A 25007-nucleotide genomic window follows, 5' to 3' on the forward strand; every position below is an offset into this window, starting at 1 on the left:
TGTGGTAGAATCTGATAGTCATGGGTGGTGTGACTTCACTAGGAAATGGTCGTTTCACGCAGAGCGTAGATACTGTTTGCTGCGATGTTGTGAAATCTTAATTGAAAAAATGACAAGTTCATGGAATAAAATCCTTCGGAGGCCGGGCAGAGACCCACTGATGGCTCCTCGAGGAGCAGAGGGCAGGAGCTGTGGGTTTTGTTACACGCCTCCCTGGCCGTCCCCGGCTACATGCCAGGGGAGAAGAGGGGCTGGGTGGCCCTCTGCTCTCCCCACAAGACCTGTAGCTGAACTGGATCTTCAGAGCTGGTTTTAGGTCAGAGTGATGAGACGTGATGATTTCTGGTGTGTAGTGCCCAGTTGTAACAAGGTTTAAGAAGGCCGTGTTGTAAACGGGTGTCTTTGTAACGTGGCACATTGGAGAGAAAGTAGGCGAGCAAGGCGGGTAACGTGAAACGAGAATGGGTGAAGATGATGAAGGATACTGAATGAGGAAACCTTCTGTTTATCCAACGCTTGAAGATGCTGGATACCTGAAAATCAAAGTTTCAATGATGTCAAAATGATGGATTTCAAGTTCAGATTATTCATGGTGCCGAGCAGGTTTTTTTCATACATTCTTTTAATCCAATCTTGTACTGAAGTACAAACTCATCCAGGATTCATTTTCTTGGCAGGCTTGAAGCAGAAGCTGTGTTGCCTATCGGAAGAGGATTCAAGTGTGTTACCTGGCATTAGTTTATTAAAATGACAGGATTAGGGCTGGGTGTGAGACCCAGCCCCTGCTCCTGGAGTCAGTCTGCCCCTGAAGTGACTGGTGGTGGCTAAAACTTTGTATTTGCATCATCTGAACCATATTCCCCTTGTTTTTTCGACTTGGCTCTCCCATAACCGCAGGGAGACACTGACTGAGTTTTGGCTGGAGTGAAAAATGCTTCTGCTGTTCCCCGAAGCATCTGATCAAGTCCTCCCCGTAGGTCTTCTTAAGTATTTAACTTGCTTAATTAATGAGGTCTGATGAAATCAAAGCTGAAGATGGCTGTGAGATGTCTGCAGTACACCAGAATAGAGAATTGTTTTGAGTGTCACACAGCTAAGCAAATAAATACATTTTCTAGGATTTTTGTAATCCGAAAAGATTCCTGAACACCTCTTCTACAGAACTATTTATATATATTTGAAGGAGGGTTTTTTCTTGCAGATATACTGTTCAGAAGTCAGAAGTTGAAATATCTGCCATCTGCATGGCATAGCTGTTGTAGATGTGTCTGAAAAATACGTATTTTTTTTAAGCTTTGAAACTTTTTAAGGCATGTGGATAATCCTCGTGTGCAGTGATACACGGCAGGTCAGCAGCTGCGTGATAAGCTGCCTACAGTCCAGGGCTGAATGTGAAGGATACTTCAGCTGTTTCATGCACTAGACTTTGGAAAGACTCCGTTCGGCATTTCTTTTCCTATCAAAACTGTTCAGTGGATCTTTAGCAATAGGTGGCGGGAGCCTCGGTTATTTGGCGATGCCTCCAGCTTCTTCGTTTGGGTCTTGCTGAGGGATTTGTTCAGAGGCGAACTGGGAGAGGTCCTGCCTTTTGAACCAACAGCGCAACTTCGTACTTGGCTATCTGTGGTCCTTCAGTCAGGTATCGACTCTAACGGACTGTTTAGCTTTCTAAAATATTCTGGGTTTGTGGTAAATGGGGGTTACCATGGTCTTGAAAGCTGGTTGTAACTGGAGCAGCAACAGAAATGTGCGACATTTGTCCTTATTTTTCTCTGTGTGAGGAAGGTGTTTGTGGCGTTGTCAGGGCTGTACACAGTACTGTGTTGTAAGACTTGAGCAGGATGGGCTTTCTGAGCTTTCAAAAATGAATTTGGAAAATTAATTGACGCTAAGGTGACTTGTTAATCTAGAAGGTGTTCTCAAAAATTTGTGCATTTCTGTCCTGCGGCACTTTTTCACAGAAGAGTGCCCAATTTTGCCCTTGGTTAGATGGAATCCCCCCCCAGTGTTGTCTTCTTTCAAACATATTTACAACTCCCCAACATACTGAAACATTTTATGAATACTTCACAGAGCAGCTTTGTTTTCAACTTGAAATGGTGGATGTATTGGAATAACAAAGCGTGATTTCTCTGCCTTCAAACACACGTCACTTTTGGAACAAAGTGGCTTTGCAATATTGCCAGCACAAGGGATCGTATTTACTCTGTATTACAAATTTTGTTTTCTAGCTTAAATAGATTTAAAGTGAGGGTGATGTCTGCTTGGGCTGTAAATTGCGTGAGGTCATGGGGACTCCTGGTTTTCCACAGAGGATTGCGCTTGTGATTCCTGAGGTAAGGGGACAAAATGGCGTCTACTCCATTTTCCTCCTAGTTTTCCTACATAACACCTGGCTGTGAAACCAGCACAAACACGTGCAGGTACTATCCCTGTGTGTGACTGTTACCTTCCTACTGGCAGAAGAGACGAGTTTGGAGACCGGAGACACCGTGTGCTGTCAGCTTCTGCTTCAGGGCTTTTTTGGGGGTGATCCACAAGTAACAGGAGGTTTGTCGGTGGCGCAGGATGGGGTAACGCAGCGATGAAGGTGCTCGTCCCTGGGAGGTGTCGGGTCGTGGAGCAGCGATGCTGCTGCTGTAAGAAACTGGCTGGAACTTGCCACTCAAACTGGGACGTGATGGATGGAGCTTTTGTGCTGGGAAGGGACCCTGTCCTTTGGGGGAAGGATCCGTCTTTGGGGACAGACTTGCCAGAGGAAGTGGAATATTTCTGAAGACTGAGAAGGGCAAGGAATTAATCGGAGGAGGAATATGCATAAATCGAGACTCCTGTAATTCTATGAAACGCAAGAGGGCTTTGGCATAACGAAGACTTGAAGAAGAGAAGAATGTTGCGTTTGTTAGGGAGGAGAATATCTCTTTGTAGGCCTGCCAGTCTCGTTAACGCTCGTTGGACCGGTAGCTAAAGACACTTGGAAGCAAAATGGCCTCCCTGGGCCCTCGCAGACACTGTGCGCGCTTTCTTTGCTCGGGACCGCGGAAGTGGGATACTTGAAGCCTTATTTCCTTTCCACGAGCTAATTTGCTTTAGCCCTTGAGTAATAGTTTTTCTTTTTCCTGTCTAACTTGAAGACTCCAAAAAAATAGCATTCCTAAGAATGGGATTACTTCATAATGTCATGTTATTAGGAAAAAACAGTGTATAATGGTGAATTGCTTGCTCTTTGCGTGTGTGCGTGCTGTGTACTCACTGTGCGTGCAGTTCTACAGCTGCGAGTTGTTTTTATCAGTCTGTTCTTCAACTCTTAACATGCTTTGGTTCAGCTAGTGAGACTAAGGCGGTGTCCTCTGAGTAATATTTTTCTGACTTTGAACAGTTAGAACGTTTTTATGAACACGGCTAGTAAAATGTTTCAGTGCCTTTCTAAGATTGGTTAACCAGTCTATCTGTTTCTTCAGGAAATTGTAAGAAGTCTTGTGCTTAAAATGTATTTTAATTTCCTTAAACCCCATGCTTTTTACACGTGGAGTATAAATAGTTTGGGTAGCTGTCTTGTAGAGCATTTTACTATCGATAGGCTGATAGCGTAAGTGCAAGGACCAGCTGTTTTCACCACGTTCTCTCTGCTGCCAAAATGCACAAAACTAACTGGGCCCTGGTCACATTAATTCTTCCACCTCATAGGCTTTGAGTAAACCATCACGAGTTTTTCTTTTAGCCAGCGTGTTCAGCATTTTTGTCAATAAACAAGAGGGTTTGATACTGCCAACTACGCATTCTATAATCTTTTGTGTTACAAACCAGCATGCGCTTAGAAAAAGTGATATGTAATTTCACAACTGCAAATTATTTTATGAAGCCTTGCCTGTCAGTTGCATTATTCAGCCGTTGTTATCTATTTTAAAATAATAAAGCAGCTAAAAGTAGGGTTTTTTTATGGATGCTTAACAATTATCGTTGATGACATATGATGCCTTATGGCTTTAGACCATGCAATATTTCTTCTCCGTAGCAAACTGACTACAGCAGTTGCTTTTGCTAGCAGGTCAGTTTACTTTCATCATCATGACAATAACACTACTAGAATAAAGGCTTCAGGCATAGTTTCCCATGCTGGGGACTGATTCTGTGTTTACAGTTAAACCTGGGCTTAAGTATTTCTCAAGATTGAGGGCTTGCATTGTACGTCTGGATTTGTCTCATGCTTAACCCATCAGTTATTCCCAAGTAAAACTTTTGTTAAGGATTTTTTAATATTAAAAAAAGTCAGTGTGTGTGTGAAAAATTTCATCAGACTTTTGGATTGACCTTTAGTTGTAACAATATTAGGAGTGAACGTTCGTGAATTTAAGGCATGAAAAGTCATGCCTCCGTAGTAATGATATTTGACTTAAAGATACCGTGTTGTGTCAGGTTCTCTGATTTATTCAACTTAATTTGCTGCCTGTGTGTTCATCAGTCTGACAATCTGTGAAGACTGCTAATAGTTTTCTTTCTTCTAATATAGCCGGCTGTTGGATCAACCTTTTGTGTTAGAAGCACGGTGACAACAGCCCAGTGTGTTGCTGGAAGTAACAGATCCATTTCACATGATGCATTTTGTTCAACTTTGCCTTAGACTCCTTTGTGTTCTTTAACAGCTTTTGATAATCAATAAGTGTTCTAGTCTTCTGTATGAAGAGTAATAATTGGAAGTGAGAAATCTGACCTTGACGTCAGATCATTTGTTAAGTAAAATTTGGTGGAGAGTGAAGTATGACAACACGTGACTAGAAATTGTGGTCAAAGGCTGACATTTTGCATGCTAATGAGACTTCTCTGGATGTCTTTTCTCCAATTAGGACTGGATTCTGCACCAGAACACTCCTTCTCACATTGAAAGCTGCCGCCAGTTACGTCAACAGTAAGAAATCTGTTTAAAAAGTTCACTTAGTGTAAAAAGTGTTTTCGGTGCATGCACGTAGTCTGTGAAAGTGTGTCAGGTTTCCTTAACGAGGATTGTCGGTATCTGACCGCTCTTCTAAATTGGCTTTGGATCGTTAAGGGTAAAAAATGAGCTGACACTTGGTGCTTCTGGAGTCCTGAACGGGAACGTTTATCTGTAAAAGCTACTGCATGTAAGCAAAAATTGTGTTCAGATGGCAAATTTAGCTTTTTCACTGACGGTTGTGTTTTTAACATTTAACAGATACCCTGACTGGAATCCTGAGTCTCATTCCTCAAAGAGGTAACTGCTTTTTGATTACAGGTTGTTTTTAATTTGGTGCTATTATAAACAGGTGGTAATTAATACACTTAATTATCCCCTTTCGCTCACTGGCAAGCTCTATTAGTGGTGTCATATTTTCATTATAAAATTCCGTGGAGTGCTTTTGTGGGTTTTGTCCTAAGTTCAGTAATAATGTAAGTGGTAAGTTCAATATCAGTGGCATAATATCTATAATTTTTTTCATGAGGATGAGAGTAAACTCTGTAAAAATGTCTGAAGACTGATGTTGTCAGCAGCCTCATCCTGAACCTTTCTTCTATCTGTGCCTCAGTTAGTCGTTAAGTTATTGGATGTCACAGAACAGTAACTGAGTGACACTGACCAGCGTTAGATCGCTGATTAAACTGCGCGAGTGATTTCTGACTTTTAGACTTAATCTTTTTTCCAGTTAAACCACTCGTTTGCAACTTGAAACCTGTTTGACAATAGGCGTGCTGGTGTTAGCTCTTATTTCACAGGCTGTTCAGTCCATAGATCCCTTGGGGAGCTGCGTGATCACAAGTTGAAAAAACACTGGAATTCATGAACTCATGTCTCTTCTGTCCTTTAAAATTATGCTGTTTATATTAATTTTTTTAAAAACACACCCTGTGGACTAAGTCTGCTTGGATCTCAGCAAGACTGGGTTATTTTACTGGTTCAGTGTTTGTATGTATTTCGACTTGCATACAAATAGGAACGATAGGACTTCAATTTGTGCTAGATTTTCCTGTGACTTTGCATTAATTAGTTTGACATACTTCCTGGGAAGCTAACGATTCAGTTTAGAAAAAAAAAAAAAAAGTGTTACAAAGCTGAATATGTAGGTCAGGTTAATTTGCCGAGTGCATCTGGGGTCTCTCCATGTTGTAAACAAGGAGAAATAAAACTTTAAAGAGAGAAATAAAGCAAATAAACATTCATGAAACTTTCATGAGGAGAATAATTGTATTTTAAAACCTCAAACTGAAATTGCTGGTGAGTGCTGTGGGTGTTCCATACAACCCAGGCACAGGAAGCTGCTCTTAGCTGGAGGAACTTAATAAACCAGAGAACTGTTTACTAGCACTTTTTGTGAGTGAGGGCTCTTCTGTACTTGCAGGTGGGGCAAGAGTTGTCTTTTAGGGTGGTGCTTTCTTAAATCCTTGCTGCTGACAGCACGTCTCCAGCTGGGAGAGAACACAGCCGGAGGCTCCCGGCGATCGCCGATGGCTACGGCTGCTGGGTGCAGTCTCGGGACAAGGGCCATGAGCTTGTGATGTGCTGTTACCACCCTGGTAAATCCCTCCACAGGCTCTGCTTTTTATAAATTGCGCTGCTTTGTTCATACATTCAGGCATTCTTACTGGGCACAGGAATAATGGGATTTATATGGATTTTTAATGATGTTTGACATTTGCTAATTAAGTAACACTGGGGGACGTTGGTAGGTGGGGTGGGTTGGAACACTGTTTAGGAGACCTGAGGGTTGCGTCCTCATCTAGCTGCTGGCCACAAAGGTCAGGCAGCAGCTGCCTCAGCTGCTTGTCATCCCCTTCTCCTGTCTGCCAGCTGTCAGTCCTCTCTCCTCAACCTATTTCGTCTCGGAGGAGCTTTGTCTATTCAAATAAACAGTAATAACAGGGCTCGGCGTGGGGATTCATTAAGTGCTGATGCCCTAGATTAGCAAACTCAGACACTTTTCAGTTGACACGTGAATTCCTCTCCCATGTTAAGAGACTTGTGTATTTTAGTTGCCCAGCATAGTCTTCCCCGTGACTCTAGTCGTACTGGGCGTGCATGCCGTGTCACTAATTTCCCTATGTTTCTGTTAGTTTTGCTACTATAATTACTGGGGAGATGCTGCTTTCTGTGTTAAACTAAAGGATGTGCTACATCAGAGGCTTCTTCCAGTCTCAGATCTCAAAGGTGCTGGGTCAGCTGTTTGGCCACAACAACCCCCAGCAGCGCTACAGGCCTGGGGAGGAGTGGCTGGAGAGCTGCCAGTCAGAGAGGGACCTGGGGGGGATTGATAATGAGCCAGCAGTGTGCCCAGGTGGCCAAGAAGGCCAATGGCATCCTGGCTTGTATCAGCACTAGCGTGGCCAGCAGGGACAGGGAAGGGATCTTACCCCTGTGCTCGTCACTGGTGAGGCCGCCCCTCGATGAGTGGGTTCAGTTTTGGGCCCCTCACTCCAAAAAGGCCATTGAATGACTCGAGCGTGTCCAGAGAAGGGCAACGGAGCTGGTGCAGGGTCTGGAGCACAGGTGTGATGGGGAGCGGCTGAGAGAACTGGGGGGTTTAGTCTGGAGAAGAGGAGGCTGAGGGGAGACCTCCTGGCCCTCTGCAACTGCCTGAAAGGAGGGTGCAGAGAGGGGGGATGAGTCTCTTGAGCCAAGAAACCAGCGGCAGGCCAAGAGGGAATGGCCTCAAGCTGCGCCAGGGCAGGGTCAGACTGGCTCTTAGGAAGGATTTCTTTGCAGAAGGGGTTGTTGGGCGTTGGAATGGGCTGCCCAGGGCAGGGGGGGAGTCCCCATCCCTGGAGGGGTTGAAGAGTCGGGTTGAGCCAGCGCTGAGGGATCTGGTGGAGTTGGGAACGGTCAGGGTGAGGTTCATGGTTGGGCTGGAGGAGCTTCGAGGGCTTTTCCAACCTCCATGATTCTGGGATTCTGCTCTACCCAGTTTTGAGTACTGATGCAGTATATCTTTGGCATCAAAGAATTTGGTATGGCCTAAAAAATCGGACAGTTGTTTGGCTGTAACACACTGGCCTGCCACCTGACAGGCTCATTAAAAATGTTTTGGATATTTAGCCATATGCTCTATGCATTTTCCAAGGTTTTCCCTCTTACTCTGGTTATCTGTCCTGTCAGGGTTTTCCTACGTCTGACTATTTTCCGTGTCTCTAAGAGGGACTGTTTCCCTCATGGATCTCTTCACTGTTACACCTTTCCATGTTCTTCATCAGTTTGACATCTCCAGGTAGCATTAAGTATGCACTGGATGTATATTTATGTAGTCCTCTCAGATCTCTCTTTCAGTCTCAGTCAGTCTTTTTAGACATAATGTCTGGAGGTTGCTTACTTCCAAGCTAAATTTGGAAGAAGCAAGGAAAGTGTCTTAATTCATTACTCTTTCGTGATTCCTTTTTGTATTATTTTTTCAGACCACTGCAGCTTGTAACTTCAGAGTTTTCTTTGCAACCTTCTCTTGTTCCGTGCAGGTTGTTCTCTCCTACTTGTTGCTTTTCAGTTCTGTTTATCTATCCTGAATTCATACAGCAAACATGTTACCAGTACATAAAGTGTATGTTAACAAATTTAGACTCTAAACTTTGTCAGTTTGGGGAGTTCTTTGCAGAAAACCAGACTCGGGTTAATTATTCTTTTCCGCCTTGTCAAAGCTCATTATATGCCTTTATTCTGTTAGAAATGCTGGTGACAGAAAAGAAAACCAGACCCCAAAGCGTCGTTCCAACTCTGCCAGTCCCAGTCCTCGCCGTTCGAGGGTCACAGGCTCCAGCTATGTTCTTCGCCGGTCACGGTCGAGATCCAGGAGCCCTGGTCGCTTCAGGCCGACAAGGCCAAGGAGTCGAAGCCCACGGCAGATGCGACGGCTTAGCCCCAGACACAGGTCAAGGTCACCGCAGCGATCGAGAAACCTGCTGAGAGGTAGTCCGCGACCTCCAAGATCTTCCAGTAACGACTGGTCATCGAGGAGGTCAACCCGATCTCAAGGTAAAGGGTGGATACGCACTGCCAAATGGAAACTTCCTTTAATTTCAGGAAAACTGAGTTGATTTCGAGAGGTTTATCTGTCCGGGTGTCACCTGGGCATTTTTCATAGCAAAATTCTATTTTTAAAAACAACTTTTCCTTTTGCTGTTGCTTTGTGAGAAGTATGCTTAGAAGAAAATGGGCGTTCTGAAAGGTCTGAAGTCTTCCTCCCCTAGTGTCAGGGATGGGTTAATCGTATCGAATACCTGCTGAACACGTGTCTCCTCCAAGCGTGCTCAGTTTTTAAGTAAGGACAGTCAGAGATCCATGAGGATAGTCAAGAATGGCAGCTGGTCACAGGTGGTGTTCCTCAGGGCTCGGTGTTGGACCATTTCTGTTCAACATCTTATTGATGATCTTGATAAGGACACAGAGTGTCATCAGTGAGCTCGCAGGTGACGCCAAGTGAAGCGGGAGTGTCGATCTGCGTGAGGAGAGGGAGGCTCTGCAGAGAGGCTTGGATAGATTGGATCGGTGGCCAACGTCAACGGGATGGGCTTCAACAAGGCCAAGTGCCAGGTCCTGCACTTGGGCCACAACAACCCCCTGCATGGCTACAGGCTTGGGGAGGGGTGGCTGGAGCTGTCTGGAAGAGAAGGGTCTGGGGGTTCTCATTGACAAGCAGCTGAACAGGAGCCAGCAGGGTGCCCAGGGGGCCAAGAAAGCCACCAGCATCCTGGCTTGGATTAGAAATAGTGTGACCAGCAGAAGCAGGGAGGTGATAGTCCCCCTGTGCTCTGCACTGGTGAGGCCACACCTGGAGTGTTGTGTCCAGTTTTGGGCACCTCAATACCAGAGAGATCTCGAGGGGCTGGGGCGAGTGCAGAGGAGGGCAACGAGCTGGGGAAGGGCCTGGAGAATAAATCCTGTGAGGAGCGATGGAAGGAGCTGGGACTGTTCAGTGTGAGGAGGAGAAGGTGAGGGGAGACCTCATCACTCTACAGCTCCCTGAAAGGACGTTGTAGAGAGGTTGGTGCTGGTCTCTTCTCCCAGGTGATTAGTGACAGAACAAGAGGGAACGGCTTTAAACTGCAACAGGGGAGGGTCAGACTGGGCAGGAGGAAAAAATGTTTCCCAGCAAGAGTGGTCAGAGAGTGGAATAGGCTGCCCAGGGAGGGGTGGAGTCCCCATCCCTGGGTGTGTTTAAGGGCCGTTGGGATGAGCTGTGGGGGGATGTGGGGTAGGGGAGAACTTTGTAGAGTCGGGCTGAGGGTTGGACTTGATGATCCCGAGGGGCTTTTCCAACCTGAAGGATTCTGGGATTCCGTGAATTGAAAAATTGAAAACAACAGAAGGTTCTTCCTTCTACATGAAAAAAAGTAGTTCTGTAAAGGCAGTATAGATGAGGAGAAAGAAAACACGATGTGCAGAAACGGCGTTGAATGGAGGTGTGATTTCCAAGGAAAGCAGAGTGTTCTGAACTAATTTTATTGAGAAGAGCGTGGTACGTGAAGGGCTGTCAGTGAAACATCCTTCGTACCAGTGAAGTGCGGTGCAGCGTTTTGTGACTCTCCGTTCAGTTTACTTCCTCCAGTTTGCAGTTCTAGCAGATTTTATGTAAACTCAGTCAGTTCCGTGTAGTTCATTTTGAGGTCAGTCTCTGGCTGAAATACCAGTTTGTTTGGAGTTTTTGTTTCTTTAAAATCCTGAAGAGGAGAAGATAGAGGAATTTTTTATTGTCTGTATACTGTGGCTGTGTTGTCTGTATGCTTTCAGAAAATTAAAGAGGTACTGAGCTCTTGTGGGAAAGAAGTCTAGGTGAAAATTTGTAAAGGGGCAGGCAGTTTCAAAGAGATCTTCCTAAGGGTAAAGTGCAAGCTAGTTTGACGTAGGAGAGGGGAAGAAGCAATTAATAACTAAAATATAAATTTTCCACATAAAGAAAGCATACAGGAAGTTAATGTATGAGATTGTTAAAGACTGATTTAAAACAAGTCTGTAGGACAAAGAGCAAGAGAAGGACTGAGAATTTAGCAGAAGGCACCAAGGCACTAAGTGCTGCTGGGCATCCTTATGTGAGAGGAAGATCCAAGTCTGGAAAACGTCTTTTCTTATATTCCCTGACATCCAAAATTGAGCAATCATTCTTTTGCTCCAGCCATTAGATTTTTGTAGATGTCGTTGCCAGTGTCACTTTGCCAGTTTAAAGCAGCACAGTGAAAATAGTACAGAGGTTTATCATTATTTATTGGCCATCTCTGCTGGAGTGTGAGTAAGGTTCTCCTAACTTTGAATCGGGAGCAGGAGGTGAAAGTGAAACTGTACAAAACCAGACAGCAATGGATGTAAGTTTTCTTTTAAAAACAAACCAACCCACCCCAGTTTGTTTCCCTTCTGCTCACAGACAGAAAGGCAGCTCTGGAGGCAGTGGTGAAAAGTTTAGGACCTGGCTTTGTAGCAGAGTTCAATAAACATAAGTCGCTTCAGGCAGCCGGGCAAGGATCGTCGGGATCGGGAAAGTCCCCTTCTCATGGACTCTTGAGGAAGATGCCTGGAAATACGAAGAAGCCATTGAAAACAAGTGTTTCTCCAAAGTCTTCAAGGAAAGACGTGTCTTCTTTTCCTGGGTCGAGTTCTTCATCTCCTGAAAGTGATGATTTACCCCAAAGCAAAGACACGGAAGAGGATGAGGAAGACGGATCCACAGGAACCAGCGGACCTCGTCCTACTTCTTATAATAGGGTGAGTTTGTTAATGTTCTTCTCTGTGATTTTAAGAATTGGGTTAGTATCTCATTTCAGGGGGATCACTTGCAGAAAGATGAACCGTTCTGCTGGTTCTGTCCCATAGATGCTGCCATCTTAATGCAAAGATTTGCTGGCTGCAAGTGTGCTAACTTACCCAGCAAGGGTTCTTTAACAGATGGGAAGAAAACCTCGAGTGCTTTCCAACAGCAGAAGCAATGTGCATTAAATTTGGGTCCTCATTCTCCTGGGCACTTGTTTGGATGAAGTGTGAGCCATGAGCTCTGTTTGCAGGAGCTTCTTGTGTAAATAAAAGTAAAGGATAGGAGGCAGAAAGTGTTTGTTTTGCCTTGTGAGGTGAGAAGATGAGGCAGAGAAGTTTACTATTGTGGTAGGAAGGATCTTAAGCCAGGTTTGTCTTAGTGCATCATACCAACCTTTTGGATCTCTTAGGAACAACCTATAAACCAGGTTGTGTTTTAGTTACGGTAGATGCAGTCGTCCTTGGGAGTTTCCAGCCTCTAAATGATAAGCAAAGAGAACGTTGCCTAGTGCTGTTGAAAGCTAATAGGTATTACTGAAATGAAAGTAGTGGAGTTGTGCAGCCTCTCACCCTCTCAGCCCAGACAGCTGGAATGATGTCGATCTATAGTACTTGATAAAAACAAAAAGGTTGTGTTGTGTGTTACTTGGTAATCTAATAACTAATGTCTTCTAATAACTGAAGATTGAGACAGAGTCATAGAACAACATAATGGTGGCTCTGTCCTGGTGTTAAAAAGCAAAAACCTCAAAACACCACAGTGAACTAAGCAGTCTGTCTCCTTTGCAGTAATTTTTACTGCAGATCCTTTCTTCTTCCTTTTACTGGACTTACAAAGTATTTATTTTTGTTCTGTTTTCCGTTTGTAGCTGTTGAGAGAGGAATTGCTGAGTTGTGGGACAGTCCTTCAAATATCGGATTTACCGGATGATGGCTTTTCAGATCAAGATATTAAAAAAATTGTTCAGCCATTTGGCAAAGTTAGTGATCTCATTGTACTTCGCTCTAGAAATGAGGTAAGTTTTCCTGTAGAGTGGTTTTGTGTCAGAACGCAAAAAAAAATAAATATCAAGCAATAAAATAAAGGGTAGTATTTGGATCCTCAGCTGAACATAGGATAAGGCTTCCTGAACTGTCACAGTCATAATTTTGGAATAGCTGGAAATGTTAACTTTAGAAATTCAGTCTTGCTTGCTACCTAAGTCATAAATGCTAATGGAAGTAGGATGTCTTCTGCAGAATACTGAAATCCGGACTTTTTCATCAAACTCCACATGAACGTAGAGAGAGGTGCACGTGCAATTCTGTCATGAGCAGATTTTCTAAGGAAAAATTGCAGCAAATTGTATCTTGTGTCTGTAATAGAAATCAAGCCTGAAAGTGCCATTTATTTCAGGCTTTCTTGGAAATGAACTACAAAGAAGCAGTGATAGCAGCTGTGAAATATGGTGAAACTGTGCCAGTGCTGGTAAATGGGAAACGGGTGAAAATTAGTGTAGCAGAGAAGCCAAAAGCGTCTGCTGGCCAGGTGAGCAGCATTGTAAGTTGTGTGTAGCTTGGTGTTTTGTGCCAAAACTCGATGTACTGCAGGAAAATAGATTTCGTAGTTTTAATATCTTTTAAATTTCCTTTTTATGAACAGTGGTCTAAAATAAATAATATGAAAACACACTCCCTAATTCCCGTTTTCCATTTTTCTTAAATTTGCTATTTGTGAATAGTATCAGTTTAGCAGACAGTGAAAGATAACCCTTATGTTAATATATATACTTCATACTATTTACATATGCACACATGCATTTGATATAAAGTGTAAATTATGCAGTGAAAGTTCTTCTTTCTGTCCATTTCAGGCTAAAATGACTGTCAAAAAAAGACCTCAGAATATTAAGAAGGTTACATCAAGTACGAAGTAAGTGTTGCCATTGCATATGTTGGTGATAACCATTGCAAACCAAATGGCTTCATATCTGTTTGGTTTCTTGTGTTTTACTGTTTTTGAGCTTTTTTAGCTGTTTTGATACTCATCAGTTGTCTTTGAACCTGATTTTTCTTAATTTTTTTCCCCCCCCTTGCTCATAATAGAAAAGATCAGACCACGACCACTAAGAGAACTAAATCCATTCCAGGTAAAGTTTTGGTTGCCTTTTCTCTGATGCTGCCTCTGTTAGTGCCTTCCTGCTTTGTTCCCATTTCTTTGTTTTTATGTGAGTGCTTTTGATAGTGACTGAAAGCAAGTTCAGAGCGCTACAAGAAAATGTCTGGTTTATACTTTCAAATGTCTTCCTTTTCGTGTGACCCTTTCTTTTTTTCTTTAAAAAAACCCAACCCTCAAGTAGCAATAAAAAACCCCTGCCTTGACCTGTAATTAATCTGTAATCTTAAATGTTTGCCCCAACTGTTGAAGATAAGTGTGGCACTTTGGGCCTGTAAAATAAGTGTAATTCTTCAAGTTGACTTTAAACCTTATGTATAACATATTTAAGATTATTTTTTATGGTTAGTGCTCGTGCTTCCACGTGTCTCATGTTCCCTGTACGTTCATGTTCCCTGTATGTTCCAGATGCTTTTAAATTTCTGCCCTGGTTTCCTATTGATCCTGACAGAAATTATTTCAATTACTATTATTAATTGGTCTGGCAGAAAAACTTGTCTGTCGTACTGGTAGGGAAAAACGTTTTTTTTTTTAGTACTTCAGTGAAAACAGGACACACTGCAGTAAATACATCAAAAGCCAATGAAACTACAAATACCTGGTATTATTAATATATTGGAATTAACAGCCCTTTTTTGTTGCTGGTTTTATTGGCTTTCATGAGCAATTTTTCTGAGTAAAGTTAGGGATTAGACATTATTTTGATAGGAAATTGTGCTTTTTAACGATGTATTGGTCTTGATTCATTCATCAGCACAGTCACTCCTGAAACCAGTGTCCAGAATGGAGTTAAGGTTCACGCAGCCATGCGATTCAGAGCTGTCCCACAGATGGGAACCACCAATTGTTTGCTGTCAGTTAAGAGAAAGAGAACACACACTTTTTTTGCAGGAGTAAGGGTTTGTCACCAGAATCCTAAAGAAATTCACAGAAGATACTTTGCTTCATGGCTTTCATTCTGGAGTTTGTTGGAATTAACTTAGGTTTTGGGGTTTTTTTATTGTATCAGTTGAATTGCTGCAGATTAAACTGGCTTTGTATGTGTTTTTATCCTCCTACTTCACAAATGTAAGACTTAAGAAATAAGCATTTCTACTGACTTTCTTGGTTTTGGATATTTTACATAGGTAAAAAAGAAAGGACTAAGAAATCAACAATGACAGGAGATAGTAAAATCAAGAAAACTTCAAAAATGGCGGGTAAGATGAATGAGAACTTTTACTCTTTATTTGGAAAACACAGGCAAGTGCTTTTCCATCCTCCTACCCCGCCACTTCCCCCCTTTCCAGAATGGATTTCAGGTAGCAAGTCCAAGCTTTTCCCACCTTCAGCTGGGCTTGCCAGCGCTGGAGGTCGCTGGGCAGGGAGCACCCTTCTTGCACCCTCCGGCCTGGCCGATGCCGGTTATCGGTGCTGTTTGTAGGGCCAGAACAGCAGAGAACCAGGAGGGGGGATGAGTTTGGGGTTTGGGGAAGCTCAACCTTTCACGTAGCCACAGGCAGACACTTGGTGAAGCTTTTCCTATTGTGTGTGTTCTGCCCGTTTGTAAGGAGGGGCAGGGATTTATGTGGTAGGAAGCCTCTGAAGATGTGGCAGAAAAATGTGTAGTGCCATTAATTCTTTTGCAAACTGATTAATTTAACGTAATGAAACAAAGAATGCTTTTTTTTCTGTTGATACCTACCAGCCAAATCCATAGATGAAGACCTTCAGCTCTCAACAGAAGCTGAAATAGAAGTTGGGGAATCCAAGCTGTCAGAGCCAAAGAGCGTAACGGAAGGGGACGGAGCTCCAGAGCCTGTGAAGGCAGCAGAGACTCAGGTCAAAGGAGTGACTAATCCTGCACCTCTACTAGGTAATTCTGGTACAATAATGCCATTTTTAAGTTGCTTTGCTAATCGCAAGTGATGTGAAGTTTAACATTGTGATGTCTTCTTGAATTCATTTGTTTTTTAGAGAAACTTGCACAGATGCCTCAGGTGGCGGCGTTGGACTTGGTTAAGTTTAATGAAGCTTTAGCTGATCAAGGTAAATGACAAACTGACAGGGTCTTTCTCATTTCTGTCCTAAACCTCTCTGCTATTGTGAACTAAACGAGAATGCTTTTGGGGCCAGGAAATGAAGATGACACAGGATATGAGAAAATCTATTAGGATAGGTTCACTGACTGAAACATAAAACAAATTCATCGTGATGACTGAAGTGGCTAAAAACCTCCAAGAATTACATCTTTCAGCAGACATAATTTTTTTACCTAGACCTTTTCAGTACGTCGTGGGGACTTTTATTTACAGCTCATTAGAGCAAAGGATTCAGGCTTTCTGTATGTTGTTTGCAGCTCCACTACTAATTCTTTTAATCTCACTGCTTTCCATTGCCTGCTAGAGCTGGTTCAGTAGCTGCTCTTTTCCCTGTATTTTATAACTGATTAATAACAGACTTTGTTTTAAACACAGCACGTGTGTATTTTAATTCTCAGTTACTGTGTGTGTGACAGTGGAGATAGGGCAAGGTCGTAGCTGCTGAACCTGTTAGAGGTAGATACAAACGTTTTACAGTAGAAGTGACTCTCCTTTTCCTGCACGTGCCTGTCCTGGGTGATTGCTGTTTTCCTGTTTCCTGCTGTCTTTATTTTTGGAGCCTCTCACTTACCACTGTGGATTTGTCCCAGGAAAAAAGAAGGAAAAAGGTTGTGTGGGCACATACTGGGCACCTACAGTCCCCGTGTGCCTGCAGGAAAGTCTGGTGGTTGTGATTATTCAGCTGATAAGGTCTCAATGTCAGCAGAGCGTGTGCGTGCTAATCAAGGAATTTTAGTTAATTTTTTATCCCTACTTAAAACTGTTCTTTCTGGAAGTGTTTACATAACACTGTAGGTGTCTCACCAATGTCATTTGTCACTGTAAGTTAAGGAATATTATTTCATTTTTCACAGTGGCAGTGGTGGTAGAATGTAGTGCAAGAAGTTCTTAAATCTGCTGACTACTAAACGAGTCCCCCACCCCCTTATTTTTTTTTTTTTTCTTTAGAAGCTACGATAACAACTACAAAGAGCGAAGAATCAACAGAACCTGCTGGCAAGGTCAGTCTAAAGGTGGTTGATTTTGTGCAAGTTGTAAGTACACGCTCGGTGCTATTTCCAGCTCCTGGTGTGCTGTTGGAAAACCTCCAATTTAAATCCCCTGCCTGTTAATTTCTTGGGAGAAATAGCGAAGGGTTTGTTTTCTCCTCGCTGTTTGTGATTTGTTAGACATCTGCCACGTCACCTTCTGGCTTTTTATTTTTCCCTTGGAGTTTCTTAGTTTCTAAGGTTTGTTTAGGATTAGCTTCAATGTAGATACAGCCTTGATTAAGCAGTGACATAATTAAGGAAAAGGGTTAAAAAATTGTTTAATATGCTTTGCTACTAAATCCTAAAAAGGTTTAAATGATCTTTGGTTTTGGGGTAATTGCAAGTGTTCTAACAGGCTTTTAAGCAGGCGCTTTGTTCAGTTTAACGGTGGTTTTAGATAGTGGAAATAAATTCTCCCTTCAGCAACGGGTCTGTTTTGATTTAGAGTTGAAGAGATATCGGTAATACTTACTTTTGTGTGATTGCAGGAACCTGATGATGTATGTGTGGTTCTTATTTCAAACTTGCCTGAGAAAGGATATTCTGTGGAGGAAGTTTCCAACCTAGCAAAGCCCTTTGGAGGACTGAGGGATGTGCTAATTTTATCATCTCATAAAAAGGTACTTAACTGGTAGTCAGTCGTGTTTCTACCTGGAAAAGCAGCAAATGGGTTTTTAAACAAATGCAAATGTGATAATGTGGTGCGAGATGCTTTTGGTAAATGCCAATTTTTTTTAAAAAAAATTTGTTTTATTTTAAAAGGCATATCTTGAAATAAATAGGAAATCTGCGGATTCCATGGTTAAATTTTACACCTGCTTTCCAATGTCCCTGGATGGAAATCAGCTCTGCATCAACATGGTGCCTCAGTATAAGACTGTAAAAGATGAAGTAAGTCATAAAAGATGCTGAAATTCTAGGACGCGTGGTAACGTTTCAGTGCAGAGCAGGATTTTGTATTTAAGCTGACCTTTATACGCTGCCAGTTTTATACATTCTGATGGTGTGTCCTGTTAAATGTCTTCTGGGGTCCTGGTCAGAAGTCAGAAGTGCTGATCCTGTTGATTGTATTAAGAAAGCAGAAACTGAAAAGTTGTGGGGAGTCAGTGAGTGCCAGTTAGCTGCTGGTAGTGAAGCTGTATTTTACAGTTCAAATCTTATAATGCTTTTTTTTTTTCGTTTTTTCAAGGAAGCAATATTTACTGCTATAATTAAAGCTTCTGACCCTAAGGTAAGTTGCTCACAGTCTAACTTCTTCTCTGTATGCTATCAAAATATGCTACTTTAAATTGGAATTAGTGTCCTTCATACTGAAATATTAGCTAATTGAACTGTTCTCTGGGCTTTCTCTAGAATTAAATGTTTATATGTGTTTTCATGGGCGAAGGAGCAGGGAATGGAATGAGTAAATGTTCACTTAGCTTAGCTCCATGATGCGTGAAGTGCAAGGAATTAAACATTCAATAGGAGTCCTTTGAGACACTCTCCTTCTGTTACATTATTTTCATCTTCTAACAACAAGCTGCTGACCGCTGTAGCGCGGAGAATCTGCCGAGTTTGCCTGTATATAGTGCCACCCATTTTCCCACATATTTTATATTTTATAGCTAGATATTTTAGTTTAATTATCAAAACTACCTCTATGCTTTGTTCAGCGTAGTGTGTCTCCCTGATTGTCCCTCCCATTCCTCCACTGTACTCCGTGCAAGCTGGCAGTTGTACAAAGTGTTTTTAGACAGAGTAGGTGGGTAGAGGTTAATGAAATTACAGCTTTTATGTCTTCTGTGAGAAACATTTTCAGGATATTCTTGATGGAGGGTCAGTCGCTGGTTCTGAATGTGTGTCTCTGGGCTTAAACAGCTGGCACAGGAACTTCTCAAGGGTCACTTTAAGCCCGGCAGTGTCAGAAGCTAATTGTATTGGGTTAAAAAGCATATTGCAAAGAGCCCTCTAACCATGAATCACTTTCCAAGAAACCCCCAAAGGCTTGAATTTTCAATTGCAAATGCCTCTAGGGGAGATCTTCTTTCTCCTTACGATCCTTGTTTGGCACTGACAGAAACATCTGAGTGCTTAGTGCCAGCGCCCCTGCTGCCGTATCCTACTCATGCTTCTGATCTGCTGCTGGTGAAATATTTCTTTTGTGCTCGTGGTAAAGTGATGAATAATGGAAGAAAAACATACCGGACCTGGAGAGGGGGGGAAAAAATCATCTTGCTTCTTGGGAGTGACTGTTGTGTTTCTAAAGACACGCAGCTTTTGAGTATTTAAAGATAAGACTTCTTTAAGATCTCAAAAGTCTACTGACACCTTTGGACTTTGTGTCCTGGCATGACAAGAAATTATGTTTGACCAAGGAGCTTTATGTTATTACAAACTGATCAAGCAAAACAGACTCCAACTTAAAAAGCAGGATTGGAGCCTTTTGGATAAGTTTCTATGCCTTGAACAGTTCATAATCTGATTAGATAGTATCTGCTTATCAAAATACCAAATTTTATTTAAACTTCAGCTGTATTTTGCAGTGTTCCTTAAAAAAACTTTTACTAGTTAAAAAACAAGATTGGAGCCTTTTGGATAGGTTTCTACGCCTTCACCAGTTTATAATCTGATTAGACAGTGTCTGCTTATCAAAATACCGAATTTTATTGAAACTTCAGCTATATTTTGCAGTGTTCCTTAAAAAAACTTTTACTAGTTAAAAAAAAAAAAAAAAGATAATTTAAAACACTTGATCCTTTTAAGTTTGTTACTCTTTACTGCGAAGTATAGTTGGTTCTCGTGATACACTGCATAGAAAATTGGAAATCTGATGTGAATCTGGAAATGTGAACGTCGGATGTATGTGAATGCTCTTTTTTGGTAAGATCTGAGCGATATAGAAGCTTTCTGTGAGCCTTTTCTAACCTAGTTCAGTAGTTGCTAATAAAGTGTGTTACACAGTTAAAGCAAGTTTTGTCATCAATTTTCTTTAGGTAAATACTGAAACTCTTCACAATCAGTTTGTGCATCTCGGGAATTTGCCAGATGATGGATACAGAGAACTCGAAGCAGTTTGTGTGGGACTTCGGTTTGGAAAAGTAGATCATTATGTTGTACTGAAGAATAAAAACAAGGTAAGTATTTTTTTTTTTCTGTGGTGCAAAGTACAATATTAGGAAACAAAAATTAAAAAAAAAGATAGGTTTTTCATCTCCCAGTACCAGGAATGAGCGATCAAAGTTTCTGACTCTTTCTTACTTATCCTGAACAGGAAAATAGTTTGTTTTATTTGTTGAGGGCAGTGGGGAAGTAAAAAAACCAACCAGTCAAAACAAACTTTGGGCTTTTATCTAGGCTGCAATATACAAGAACAGTTTGGTAAGCTCTGAAAGTAAAGCTTCCCAGTGGCTGGAAAAGTTACGAACCTTTGACATTAGAGTGTAAGTGGAGGGAGAACGACTTCCCATCTTGTAGGAAGCTGGGGAGGGGAAAAACATTGAGAAGTGAAAATGTCAGAATGACTGTAATTGCTTTTTGTTTTGGGACAATTCAAAATGTAGTGACTTGATTTTCAATTTTCTAAAATTTTGTTCTTTTAATTTTTAATGTTGCTAGTTTTACACTTAATCCTGGATTTTTATGAACTAGATTTAATTTACTGTATGTGTATATGTATTTTAACAATTAAAAAGCAATTGTGTTCCCATTGTTATGAGCTATTTTAAGTGTCCATCTGCTAATAAACCACAAAACAGGTGAAGATCCTTGTAAGAAGATTATAGTATTTTTCTTTTTTGAAACTGAAACTGCTTTTTAAAAAATGTTCAAATGTAATAAAGAGAACTTGGCAGTCAGTAAAACATCTAGGGCCAATTTCTACTTCTTCAACTAATTTTGTTGAATTGAACATCAAATGCTTTAATTCCATTGAATCAAATGTGAATGCACTTTGTGGTGGAAAGCCGCTCCATCAAATACTTTTCAACAGCCAGAGTTGTAGCAAAGATCCCAGAAAGGCAGAGGTGGCTTTTTAAGGAAAAAGAAAAAAGGGGGCTGGCTTAGCTAAGGCTTGCTTTAAAATTTAAAAAAGGAAAGAGAGAGAGGAGTAATGTAGTTAATATCAGCTTTAGAATGCAACTGGAATAGCTGGAAGATTTTAAAGGTGACATAAAACTCGTGTTATTTTACTTGATAGCTAAAAGGTAAAGAATTGAGAGATTTCTAGTAGAGAGATGAACATTTGTGTGTAGGTCGTTTTGCTGTTTCCCTGGTAGAGGTAATCTTGCAGGTTTTTTTGCGGGCACACGCTTCCCCTCGCCCTCACGGGAAGGTTCTCGTGAGTTACAGCACAACCGAAGCTGGACGTGTCCAGAAGCCCGAAGGTTGGACACATGTGGGTAGGGAAGCTCCAGGCTCCACTGTTTCGTGATATTGTTACTTAATTGGTTCTAAAGATAATTCCAAACAGGAGGGATTTCTTTCTTCAGCCTCTCAGAAAGAAGAGAGGCTGCTGGTCTCTATATCCAGACCACAGGATTTAATCAAAAACTGCTGCTTATAGTGAGCTAATTCAAAATTAAGATGTTGGCACCTTTCAGGAACACTAGCTGTCACATGCTCTACCAACTTAATTTATTAAACTTGTTCTGCAATATAGAAATATTTTGGGTGTGCTCGGCCGGGATGCTGGTGATCAGAGGTTTTGTTCACAGAATCCCAGAATCACGGAGGTTGGAAAAGCCCTCGAAGCTCCTCCAGCCCAACCATGAACCTCACCCTGACCGTTCCCAACTCCACCAGATCCCTCAGCGCTGGCTCAACCCGACTCTTCAACCCCTCCAGGGATGGGGACTCCCCCCCTGCCCTGGGCAGCCCATTCCAACGCCCAACAACCCCTTCTGCAAAGAAATCCTTCCTAAGAGCCAGTCTAAAATAAGATAAAAGGAATAAAATAAGATGACAGAACAATTATTTGAAGCTTATGCTTTTTTTTTTCCTTCCTTTCAGGCAATTCTGCAGCTGGACAGTGCCAAGTCAGCACGCGCCATGTACAGCTTCCTGAAGCAATACCCGTACAACATGGGTGAGCATACCTTGACCTGTACGTTGTCACCCCATGGAGACTCTGCCGAGGTAAGATTTCTTCTTTGCAATAACACGTTATTTTTGTGGAACAGCAGCACCTTTCCCCGAAGAGCAGCTCATGGTGACAGTGTCAGTATTTCCTCCAGTATTTGCTGTCGCTGCGGGTGAGAGTGAAAACTGCAGCAGCTGGGAACTGGATCAGCTCGTCTGTATTCTGGGATGTGGCACGGGTGGGAAAGTATGTGTTGCTGTTTTGTCTTTTGTCTCTCTGTATTTTGCAAACACGTATGGAATCTCCACCGATGAAAGTATTTCTTAACGAAGGATGAAGAGAAGAAGAGGAAGGCAGCTGTTAAGTACTGGTTAGAAAAGGAGTGATAATTGGAATTAGTAAAGTTTTTTTCCTGATCTGGTTTGATTCATCCTGAGTAGTTCATCTGCTTTAGTCTTCTTGATTCCAGACCCAGTCGCTGTGTCAGCGTTGGTCTGTGCGTCCACAGCTGCTTCCATCTCCTCTCTCGGAAATGAAACGACTCCCAGTACCAGCAGCTCCCAGTTGTCTTCTGGTGATTTGCTGACAGAACAGCAACCTGCGGCAGCTGAGCGCTGGAGAGGAAGGAGCTTGGTGCATGTTGCATTGGATAGATAAAGAGCTTTACGCAAGAAACGCACACACTAGCCACGTGCTAATAGTCTTCTGGCTCCCAGAGTGGAGAATGTAAAACCAGACGTGGTCCCTCTCACGGTGTGGAGGGAAACTGCTGTTTACTCTGTGCTCGAACGTCAGGGTTTTTTATTTCCCTCGTTCAGCATGCCCTGCCTTCTCGTTTTTCAGCTCCTTTTTCATGTCCTGACCCAACAAAATAAATTTAATCACTTGTCCGCTGATTGACTCTCCATCTCTTGCCAAATCTTCCAAACTATGTTTATTTTAGGGGGATAGAGGTTAGCTTTTATTCCTCTGAATTCCAGCTAGATTTGTTGTCCAAACTTCATATATAGCTGAGAGAACAGGGACCAACTAACCAGTTCAGCGTGAACTGTAGACTGTCAAGATTGAGACCAAAATGTGTATAAGGATTTTTTAGTTTGTTGTGATTTTTTTTTTAAATTTTTTAAAAATTTTTCCCACTGATTATCCGTGTGAATTCCATTCTTGGAGCTCTCATCCCCTGTGTGTTGCTGTTCCCTTTTCAGTGGCAGGACTTTGGGATACCACCCAAACAAGAGGAGGTGCAGGGCATCATAGTTTTTTCCTTTGACTTTTATTCAGCACAAGAGAAAGTTTTAACTTCGGGTGCTTAATGATAACAAGGGCATCGGTCTGTTACTTCAACAGGGAGGGAAGAATAAGTCATCCAGATGTGGACTTGGCAAGCTGACACAGCTGTCAGTATTTGCACTGAGCAGTGGAATGAATTTCAGGGTTTTTAAATAATAGGTTGTGTACTGATCATTGGCTTTATATCCTGGTCTGTTTTCTATTGTCTTGGCAATTTCTTCTGCTTTATTGAAAAGCGTCCTCATTTATGAAGTCTGTGGGGTGGCTGTACGGTGTTTAGGATTCACGTTTTTAAGGACTCTCTGTGTCAGTAGAGGATTTAGGTGTATGCTTTTGGTGGGGCTCTCCTGCAGTAGTTGTCGAGTTGCCTCTGTGCCGGTTTAGGACACACGGCGATACACGACCAGGTGTGCTTTGGGCACATGTGTTTTTGGAGCAGAGTCATCGTGCCCCTTTCCAAGTAAACCAGCTGTTGCTGTGCACGCACAGAGCCTGCCTGTGGCTTCTCTCTTCTGCTGGAGGCAAGAGCCTGGATTAGATGTTCCAAGAATTTTCCCCTCTCCTCTTCCCCACTGCAGGGATGATTCTCCCTGTTGCTGACTCTCTTTGTATGGGACAAAATATGCTCTTCTCCCCAGCCACTTCAGTTTGTATTTCAGTTCACATAGTGAACTTCAGCTTATTTTAAAGAACGGAAATTATAATTGTTAGATGATGTCAGATACATTTAAAAGTAATGTCTTTTATTAGACTAATTTTCTAGCTGAAGAAACCAAGTAAATCTTCAGGCTTTATGGGCTTTTTCTCAAGTCTAGAAAACGTAAGTAATAAGGTCCCTCAGCACTGAAAAACAAGCAAAATATTCATTGAAGTGCTCGTGCTAAGGAACGGCTGTCAGGGATGCATTGTGGGACCACTGTGATTCAAATCTCCTTTTTATAGCTGATCCCTATATCTTGTGTAGCAACAGAATAACGTGCCTTTGTCACTGTGTTTCGTCAGAGCAGGGTTCAGTGCCAACAAAGAATGGCATTCACGCTCTGTTTTCAAAATAATATTTCTTCCCAGCTGCCCACTTTGGGCGGTACAGAGTGCTTGTCTGATTTAGAGAGGTTGCCCAGCCAGATGTGGTGCCAGGGTACAATAACAGCAGTAATGTAAGTGCTCGCTTCGTCCCATGAAAGTTTTGCTTCTGTAATTTTGCCGATAACGTCTGAATACTGCTGAAATAACGAAAGTGGGGGGAAACTCCCCTACCAGTGCAGGAGGATGTGCGACTGGAATACAGAGCTGCAGAGCGGCGCTGTGACGGGTGGCATTCCGGTCTTTGTCACTGTGACTGTCGCAGCTTTTGCACAAATGCTAAAATAAATCTGTGCTTTGGAGATACGCTCCTAAGCTTTATTTTTATCTGTAGCTGAGGTGGAGAGAAAAAGGCCTGGTCACACTGATAAGAAGGGAAAACTGAATTTTTTTCCATCTGTTGTTTTTCACTGCGTTTTGAGTCTGTTCCCTCTCGTCCATCTTCTCGCTTATGTTGCCAGAATCTGGCTGACATGCCTAGGTACCGTAGGCACGTTAAACTTGTAGCTCCGTTGGCCGTAAGCTATTTTCTCTAGAAGCTTTTCAATCAGAAGCCAGTCTGAAGGAAAAACAA

General features: G+C 42.3%; 1 protein-coding gene across 2 annotated transcripts in view; it reads left to right on the forward strand.

The window, feature by feature from the left end:
- The window catches only part of ZNF638 (zinc finger protein 638), a 58401-nt gene that overhangs the window by 16852 nt on the left and 16542 nt on the right, over positions 1 to 25007 (forward strand). For both annotated transcript variants that reach the window (XM_074865366.1, XM_074865365.1), the window contains exons 3-19: positions 4845 to 4906; positions 5192 to 5230; positions 8661 to 8968; positions 11352 to 11689; positions 12604 to 12750; positions 13131 to 13262; positions 13588 to 13646; positions 13820 to 13863; positions 15017 to 15088; positions 15577 to 15744; positions 15846 to 15917; positions 16919 to 16971; positions 17490 to 17621; positions 17764 to 17892; positions 18191 to 18232; positions 19977 to 20117; positions 21991 to 22116. In XM_074865366.1, the coding sequence (XP_074721467.1) occupies positions 4845 to 4906; positions 5192 to 5230; positions 8661 to 8968; positions 11352 to 11689; positions 12604 to 12750; positions 13131 to 13262; positions 13588 to 13646; positions 13820 to 13863; positions 15017 to 15088; positions 15577 to 15744; positions 15846 to 15917; positions 16919 to 16971; positions 17490 to 17621; positions 17764 to 17892; positions 18191 to 18232; positions 19977 to 20117; positions 21991 to 22116 (2064 nt within the window). The remainder of the gene's footprint in view (positions 1 to 4844; positions 4907 to 5191; positions 5231 to 8660; positions 8969 to 11351; positions 11690 to 12603; positions 12751 to 13130; positions 13263 to 13587; positions 13647 to 13819; positions 13864 to 15016; positions 15089 to 15576; positions 15745 to 15845; positions 15918 to 16918; positions 16972 to 17489; positions 17622 to 17763; positions 17893 to 18190; positions 18233 to 19976; positions 20118 to 21990; positions 22117 to 25007) is intronic.

The sequence above is a fragment of the Strix uralensis genome, chromosome 4 (genome assembly GCF_047716275.1).
Source record: "Strix uralensis isolate ZFMK-TIS-50842 chromosome 4, bStrUra1, whole genome shotgun sequence".
Taxonomy (NCBI): Eukaryota; Metazoa; Chordata; class Aves; order Strigiformes; family Strigidae; genus Strix; species Strix uralensis.